General features: G+C 40.0%; 1 protein-coding gene across 1 annotated transcript; it reads right to left on the bottom strand.

The window, feature by feature from the left end:
* Positions 1-1,131: 1,131 nt before the first annotated feature.
* LOC140767377 (RPM1-interacting protein 4-like) lies at positions 1,132-3,225 on the bottom strand. The gene is made up of 4 exons (XM_073107255.1): positions 3,033-3,225; positions 1,953-2,258; positions 1,446-1,640; positions 1,132-1,347 (listed from the first exon to the last, which is right to left on the bottom strand). The coding sequence occupies exons 1-4, from the start codon at positions 3,036-3,038 to the stop codon at positions 1,318-1,320; spliced, it is 537 nt and encodes a 178-aa protein (XP_072963356.1). The 5' UTR covers positions 3,039-3,225; the 3' UTR covers positions 1,132-1,317.
* Between the last annotated feature and the right edge of the window lie 5,325 nt (positions 3,226-8,550).

Below are 8,550 nucleotides of genomic sequence, written 5' to 3'. Positions count from 1 at the left end.
TTGCTATCTCTTAAATTCTGCACCACAGAACTTCTCAAGCTTTTCTCCATGAACTGTAGGTATTGGAGGAGCAATGATAGGGGAAATAGTACTCTACTATTTCAGCCATCTAAAAAATTAAAAGAAAAATAAAATTCGATCAGAAGAAAAGAACACTTATTAGAATCAAAGTAACAAAAAAAATTGGTCTTAAGATTGTTGGCGGTAACAATCTAATTCCAAAGAGACACAAAAAATTCGATCAAAATAAATTAAATAAACTTACAGATTATAGAATATAAAATTCTGAATAGTCGAGTCTAGTGTTGGACACTATCTCTTTAAGACCAATTTGCCCTCCTCCTATTGTTTCTGGAACAGTGGACGTCGGTCTCCCAGGATACAACGACTGCCTTGCACTCGAAAGGAAGCAGCTTTCAAATGCCTTGTTGAACCTGAACCATGCTGTGCTCTCTCTCAAATGCAAACTCAAACTTAAGACTCGACTCTAGAAGGAATAAATCCAAATTTTTATATGAAATTATGCAGACTGACAGCCTACTTATTGAATTAAATAGGCTCGACGAAAAGATGCAAAAGGTCACCGAATGGATGCACCATTTCGGGTCTGAAACCAATTAACAATGTAAGGGATGCACCATTTCAAGTCGGGTTCAACCAACTAACTAACTAATTGACCTCGAACCAAACCAGATTTGAACACATATCAGGCAAAAAATTAAAATTGGACTTGACCCGTACGTGCGAACCGAGCCGAGCCAGGGCCGACGGCGCACGCGTGTGAGTTAAGTTGCATATGAACCTTTACCCATAAAATAGGTACCTCTTTTGGGGCTCAAAGTCCATAAGAAGTTTGTTATTTATTTACCATACTAATATTTCTCAAATATCCAATATGGTACTAAACTCACTTTTCTTTATTTTTCATTGCCATGATACCTACTTTAGAGCCAATTTTCATTCACTTCTCTTCATGGATTTGACTAAATAAATATTTGATAATAAAGTACTTTTTGAGCTAAATTAATACACTATTAGACCATCATTAATAATGTGTGGGCCCCGCTTAAAATTTAGCTCAAAGTAAATAAAAAAATTCATGTCAAATACATAAAATTATTAACTACTACATGCCAAAATGCACAAGCAAGTATATTAATCCTCATTTAAATTGTTTCAAACAAACATCCAATCAATAAATAGAAATTTCACTCAACAGGATCTGGAGTAAACAAATGAAATCTAGTGAGAAAAGAAGACTAGGCAGAAGCTCCAGCAGCATGGCCTGGGAAGTACAAGCCTTCAGTTCAGGATCACTCAGGCTCTTGGATAGAGGAACCAAAATATCTGAAACAGAAGTCATGGGGAACAATGGTAGCAAGATTTAGAAAACTAGTTTCTTATAGAGAACTTGTAGATTTAAAGCACTAAACTAAATCGATCACCTTTCTCATGAAGGAAGTTTTCTTTCTCCTCATTGGTTGGGTTCCAACAGGCTCACTAGGAATGATAGCCAAGTTTGGTCCTTTGGTCCTCTCGTTCTTAATTTGATTGAATGTGACTGTAAATCCTTCACCCGGCGCAGCATTTCCCTCATTCCACACACCAAATTTTGGCACTGCTGTCACTCTGTTATGAGGCTGCATCAAATGCATTACAAGGGCATGTTATAAATTACAACATAAATATTTATTGTTTGACCCTAAACTTTGAAGGAACAAAGAATATTAAGTTACTTTCAAACTATAAACTAAAATGTCTAAATTACTCTTCGTCAAAGTTATCTAAACTCATCTATATGACAAATATTGATAAAGCGATAGGATGGCCGAATTTGGATAGAAATGCATGGCTCCGCTAGCACAGAATTCGCACTCCAGATGATAAATACCCATGCGTTATGATGTATACATATTAGTTTTCCCAAATTAAAATGATTCGTCCCTACGTACAGCATTTGGGTGTGGTGGTCTTGACGATGAGGAACCGTAGCCACTTTCCCCTGGATGTCTAATTGGCTTCTGATTGTAAGAGGGAGGTCTTGCTGAGTTCTTAGTATCACCCCTTGCATCCATGCTTGCTCTTGTAGGCTTTTGAACTGCAGGAAAATTCATATTTGGATTGTCCTCTGGATCATTAGGGTTTGTCATCTTCCGTGCAGGACCTCCGTCTCCACGACCACGAGCTTTCTCAAAGTACGCCGTATATCCAACATCGTTATTAGTCCAGTTGCCAAATTTTGGCACACTTCCGCGTTGCTGTAGAACATAATTGATGCATAAATTAAATCAATACATGATCATAAAGTAGAATTATCATGCAAATCATTCACTCCCTCTTCATTTCTCTATGCTTCCAATGCAAACTCATAAGTGCTAAAGGTCGTCAAATGAGAATCCAAATCTTATCATGGTCAACTCTTTGCAATATCTTGTTGGTTCCTTCAACTTGAATTCCAATGAATTAGTCGGTTGGACGTGAAAGAGTGGTTCCCACGAATGATAAGTTAGTTCAATTAATAAATGCCACTAAAACTCAACAACAGCTTCCAATTAAAAATAAAAGCACTAGGTAATGTAGGTATATATGTCGAGTCATCAGGATAAAATATACCTTTAAAGAACAAAAAACAAAACTTCTTATAATTACGCCCTATATCTTTCTTATTTTGCATCTTTCTATCATCATATAAATGGTCATGAACATCTAATATTTTGTATTAATTTAGACAATAGGGCTAAAGTGATACGAACGAAAGTTGATGATGTTTTGATTAGGGCGGTTTTCTAATAATTTATCTAAACAGAAGGTGCAATAGAGAATTTTCAGTTTTTATGTATAAACTGAAACATCTAAGTTCATAAATCTTTGATTAATAAAAGAAGATTATTCACCCAATCATGAGGAGGCATTAGATTTTACAGAACTCAAATTCAAGAACAAAAGCAAATTAAACCGGAACAAGTTTAAATCTAGAATGCTTTCAAAAATGGCTTGCAAATAAGAAGAATAATAGAGGAATTTATACTCACAGCCATGGTGATTGAGAAGGATAGAACTTCTTCTTCTTCTTCTTCTTCTTCTTCTTCTTCTTCTTCTTCTTCTTTCTTGTTGTGCAAACTAAGAGAGAAATCCAAAGAATTCTATGTAAAAAAGAGAGAAGACCCAAGAAATGATCCTGTTTGACAATGCTGAAGAGGATATAAAGAAGAAACCTAATTTGCACACAGAGTGGGAATCGATGTGGTTTTGTACGTATTTTATAGAAGGTCGCCTCCCACACGCAGTTGACACCTTCCATTTTTCTTCTTATGACTTGTTCATGGCCTCATGCTTTTGGTCAATGCCTTGTTATTTTTATCTACCTCTCACAAAGTGTGGAATCAGTATCCCAATTTTATCCCAAAATGACGAAATTTGATTTGGAAAGATAGAAAGAGTCCCGAAGGAATTAGTTTTGCTTACAAAGTAGATCTGCACGCACTGCATTAATTTTATCCTTTTATCTCTATTGATTTATCTTTGATATTCATTTAATTGACTCCTTTGTGCTTCAGTACATTTAGCATTAATTTTGCGGGCTTATCTAGTAATTACTAAAAATGAATCCATGAATGATGATTTACGGAAAATAATTTATGCAGACATACTATAGGGATATAATATAAAAGGCCCTTGAAAAATAAGTTCATTAATTAAATGCTTTTGATGAGCCTTTGCAAACCTTCTAAACGTTGACTAGGAAACTGAAATTGACAGTCTCTTCTCAGGAATGCCTACCAGCTCCCTCGTATGTTCTGCTTTACCCACATGAGTTTGAATTGAATTTATAACCATTTGATTAAGTCGAGGGAAGGAACTCCACGACCACTTCTCAACTAAGCTCTTATCTGTCAGTTTTCTGCGCTCCTCTCCTAGAATGTAATGGAGAGATAATCCCCCTTGCTAACAATTTGAACATCCCCAGTCAAAAACCCTCCCCGTGTCTTGTAAGCAAGCTTCTCATAAACAAATCTTTCAACTCCACTGGTCTTATAAAAAGTTCCTCTCCAAAGCTTGGTACTTGGAAGAGCTTTGAAGTTCTTAGAAGCTGGGAAGAACACTTTTCTTCTTTCTTTTGAGCTGGATTATGATAAGTGGAAGGTGTGGTATCGAGCACCTTGATCCTTCAATAGGAAACTATTTCTGTTAGCTTCTTCCAAGCCAAACCTTCCCCCGGAGAAATAGAGCTTCAACCAGTCTGAATTTTAGGTGCATTCCTGGGCTGCCGCTCGAGCTCATGTTATTCAAGATGTCCCAAGCCTTGGGCAAGCGAATAGGTGATCCAGTGGACTCTAGTGCTATCGATGCCTTAGAATTGATATTGGTTCATCCGTTCTAGGGTTCTGATAGACAGATCCAAACCTCTTACAGGTGATCTATTAGTTACCCTCCCTACCGGTTCAAACCATGTCATCCATGTTCAATATGAGTGTCTCCATTTTCTGCTGAATAGTGTTTTTAGACTTTCCATCCAAAGCGGCAATGGGTCCCTATCAAGAAAGTAACATTTCTAAACTATATAATAGCAAGCCATGCTCTTCCACCTTAGCCAACATCTTAGAGCCGATGAGTTTTGTAGACGTCCCCATCTTGATAGGTGACATAGATCTCAGCGATGTGACTCTCGAGGTGAAGTTTACCCAATCGAAACACCCAACTTTCCTCCCATCTTATCATCCCTTGACAACTCAGCAAATATCTTCTAACTCATCCAATTTCATGATTATCTCTTTAACGACACTTCAAGATCTTGATTGCACGAAGCTATCCATATAATCGAGAAAAAAATATTTATTATATATTTTTTTGTAATTAGAAAATTATAAAATCAAAGTTGATCGATCCGTAACTTTCTGATCTATATTTTTTGTATTTACGCCCTTCACATATTCGAACTACAATTGGAACGAAAACATGATTGAGTGGGAATGATCGTGGTAGTGACGAATGGAGTGGATGTTGGGGTTTAAATGATAATAGAAATGAAGATGGATGGTTGATATAATTTAAAGGATAATGACGAAGAGAAAGAAGTGGTCGAGATTCCAAGGAAGAGGGAGGACTTGACAGACGAGAGAGATTAGAAGATAGATGAGACCTTGCCAACAGTAGAGGTAGTTGGTTGGTGAAGAAGGAGGATGGAGATTATGGTAGAGATACTAGATAGAGCATAGAGTAGGATAGAAACTAATATTCATTCATCATAATAATTTTGGCTGCCATCCACATCTTTATAAAGGCTAGCCAACAAGCAAAAATAACAATTATTAATCCTAATTCTAGTGGACTCCCGTCGATCGCATTCGAACGGGGTCAACCACGTTCGAATGCACAAAAAACTTCTCTATGGATGCAAATTGATGCAGGCGTTCGCACACAAGCGTTTGAACGTGCCCGACCGCGTTCGAATGCGCATTTCGCATTCTCTATTTTTGCGAACTAATACAGGTGTTCGCAAAGGTGTTTGAATGCTCCCTTCCGCGTTCGAACACGACCTACAAAAAATTTATTTTAATAAAAATAAATAACTAATGCAATAAGAAAATACTTTAATAGGGTGTATCAGCCCACTACACTTCTCCTACTTTGCCCTCAAGGTGTAAAGTCGGAAAAACGCTTCAAGATGTCTATCTCCAACTCCCATGTCGCCTCGCCGGATGGTTTGCCAAGCCACTTGACTAGAACCTGCATCTCCAATTTGGTACCACGACGTCGTTGGTGCCTAGCAAGTACATGAACTAGCTCTACGATCTCTGTCTCTTCAATGGCTCCGGTAGAACTGATCCAACGACCTGGTAATCTCCAATCTGCTCCCTTAGCAATGCAACATGGAAGACAGGATGTACTCTTGACCCTTTAGGCACCTCTAAATGATATGCAACTGGACTGAAACATTCTAACACCCAAAACGGATCGAAGTAGTAATGTGTTAACTTCTAGTTTCGCATCGCACGTAAGGTCACCTATCGATACGGTTACACCCTCACGAATACCCAACTACCGATGTCGAACTCCTGCTCTTAATGGCTGCGATTACAAACTTGCTTCTTGAAGTTTTGAGCAAGTTTAAGATAGGCACGCAACCTCCTCAATGTGGTATCTCTATCCATCAATGCCAAATCCACATCCGTTCGGTCCATAGATGCAATAGGGTCATAGACACGTAATGTCGGAGCCGTGCGCCCATACACCATCTCAAACAGAGTTATGCCAATATTGCTATGGTGGGCAGTGTTATAAGAACACTCCGCCCACGGTAAGAAATCCAACCGTCGTCTCGGCATCCCTCCAATAAAGCACCGCAAGTACTGCTCAATATCTCAATTGACTATCTCGATTTGGCTATTCGTCTATGGACGGTAGGACTGAATTGAAATTCAATTGAGTCCCTTGCAATCTGAAAAACTCCATCAAAAAGTTGTTCATAAATACATGATCACGATCTGAGATAATCGTGCGTGGCATGCCATGCAACCGAGCAACATCTCTAACGAAACTTTTAGCCACTGACTTAGCTAAAATAAATGTGACAATGTAGAAAAGTGTGCATACTTGCTCAATTTATCAACCACCATAAAAGTAACAAAATAACCACGTACTAGTAGAAGACCTATGAAATTCATAGAAAGGTCTTTCCAAACACGGTTTTGGTATTGATAGAGGCTGAAGTAATTTAACCGATTTCAATGTGGTTGCCTTAGCCCTTTAACAAACTTCGCAAGCATGAACAAAACTCCTCACATCTCTGATACGATCACGCCTCGGGCTATGGAGCTCTGATACCAAATTGATACGATCTCCCCTTAGGCTAAGGTTCGATCTCTTCCAATTTCCTGATCTGGACTAGATCTGGCACGGAACTTTGAAATAAGATCCCAAAATATGCCATCGTTGGATCGACGTGAAATTTTGATATGTTGTAGCCTCATAAAAGATCTTTTCAACAAATCAAGTGTCAGGCGAATCGGGATTAGGGATCTCAAGATATCGTTCGTTTAGTGGATGAACATCAGGATGATCTGTTTTGGATCCGTGGATGGAGGCACGAGATCCTAGGTAATGGTGATTGTTGGAGGACCGGCGTTAATGGGGTGGCACCGGTAAAAAGTGGTGGTGGAAGGGTTATGGTTGATGAAAAGGTTAGGGCAAGTGTTGGATAGATTGGAAGAAGGGGGAGGAGAGGGCCACTCCTAAGGGACTAAGGTGATTGGCCGGTCAAGGGAGTTTAGAAGCGGCATCGCCGGGGATTGAGGGAATGAGAGCGAAGAAGACGAAGGAGGTAAGGCAAACTCAATTCTCAATAATCAATAATAATTCTGACTTTGGTTGCCTTCCACATCCTTTTATAGGCTAACCAACAACTCAAATTAACCCTAAAAACACAATTTTTGCCGACCGCGTTCGAACGCACCGCGTTCGAACGCACGATCGAACGCGCCTCTCGGTATTTGCGAACGTGATGCAGGCGTTCACAGTGCGTTCGAACGCACAGTGCACTCTCTTCACCCACGTTCACAACCCTGTTCACAAACCGCGTTCAAACTCACTCCATCCACGTTCGAACGTGACTTACAGAAAGCTTATTTTAATAGAAATTAAATAGTAAAACATGAAATAAAAACACTCCTAAAGTGAATCCATGCTCGAGACGACGTCGGTGAAGTCCGAATCGTATCAATCCACCACGCTTCTGCAACCTTGTCCTCAAGGTTTGAAATTTGGGAAGCGATCTATGAACTCTGACTCAAGCTCTTCCATGGTATGATCTTCTGCATTGGTTACCCACATATCTAAAAATATAGGATATGTTGGTGCTGGAAAAGAGGCAAGCTCACTTGTGTCCAGTTAGCACGAAAGAGCATCGGCCGCTCGATTCTCAATCCCTTTTTTGTAGACTAATTCGTAGTCATACACGAGGAGTTTTGTGACCCACCGTTGTTGGGCTGGAGTGTGCACATGTTGCTCCATGAAGTAGGGTAAGCTACGCTGGTCCGTGCGGATAGTAAACCATCGGCCAATCAAGTAGGGTCGCCATTTGGTGACGGCGTGTAGAATCGCTAGCATTTCGCGCTCGTAGGCGGATAGCTGTCGCGACTGATTTGACAATGCTTTGCTCATATATGCCACAGGTCTGCCCTCCTGCATCAAAACTGCTCCAATGCCCTCACCCGAAGCGTCGCATTCCACCACAAAGGGCTTGCTAAAATCTGGTAGCGCTAGAACCGGAGCGGTAGACATGGTTGTCTGCAAGGCTTCATCTCTATCAGCAAGTTCCAAGTCAAGCTCGGTCTTATCCGCCGCCGCAAGTCTATCGTAGGCACACAAGACAGGGGAAGTGCGACCATAAACCGCCTCAAAGGGGGTCATCCTTAGTCGAGCTTGGATACTTGTACTCCTACTGGCCCAAGGTGGAATTCGAGTCCATCTACATTGAGTCCACTTGGTCTCGGGTGGTCTAACCAATTGACTTAATGTCAGTTCAGCAATGGAAATCTGGTGCATCCGATT

This window comes from Typha angustifolia, chromosome 9, assembly GCF_048772165.1.
Source record: "Typha angustifolia cultivar Huaian chromosome 9, ASM4877216v1, whole genome shotgun sequence".
NCBI classification, from domain to species: domain Eukaryota; kingdom Viridiplantae; phylum Streptophyta; class Magnoliopsida; order Poales; family Typhaceae; genus Typha; species Typha angustifolia.
The sequence above is the reverse complement of the archived record's forward strand: the minus strand, read 5'-3'. Positions and strand labels throughout refer to the sequence as shown.

What these genes read in the sequence shown, in the direction of transcription:
- LOC140767377 (XM_073107255.1), bottom strand. An exon ending in GACCACCACACCCAAATGCT is followed by an intron (nt 1,641 to 1,952) that starts GTACGTAGGGAC and finishes CATTTGATGCAG; the next exon opens with CCTCATAACAGAGTGACAGC. An exon ending in AAACTTCCTTCATGAGAAAG is followed by an intron (nt 1,348 to 1,445) that starts GTGATCGATTTA and finishes CTTCTGTTTCAG; the next exon opens with ATATTTTGGTTCCTCTATCC.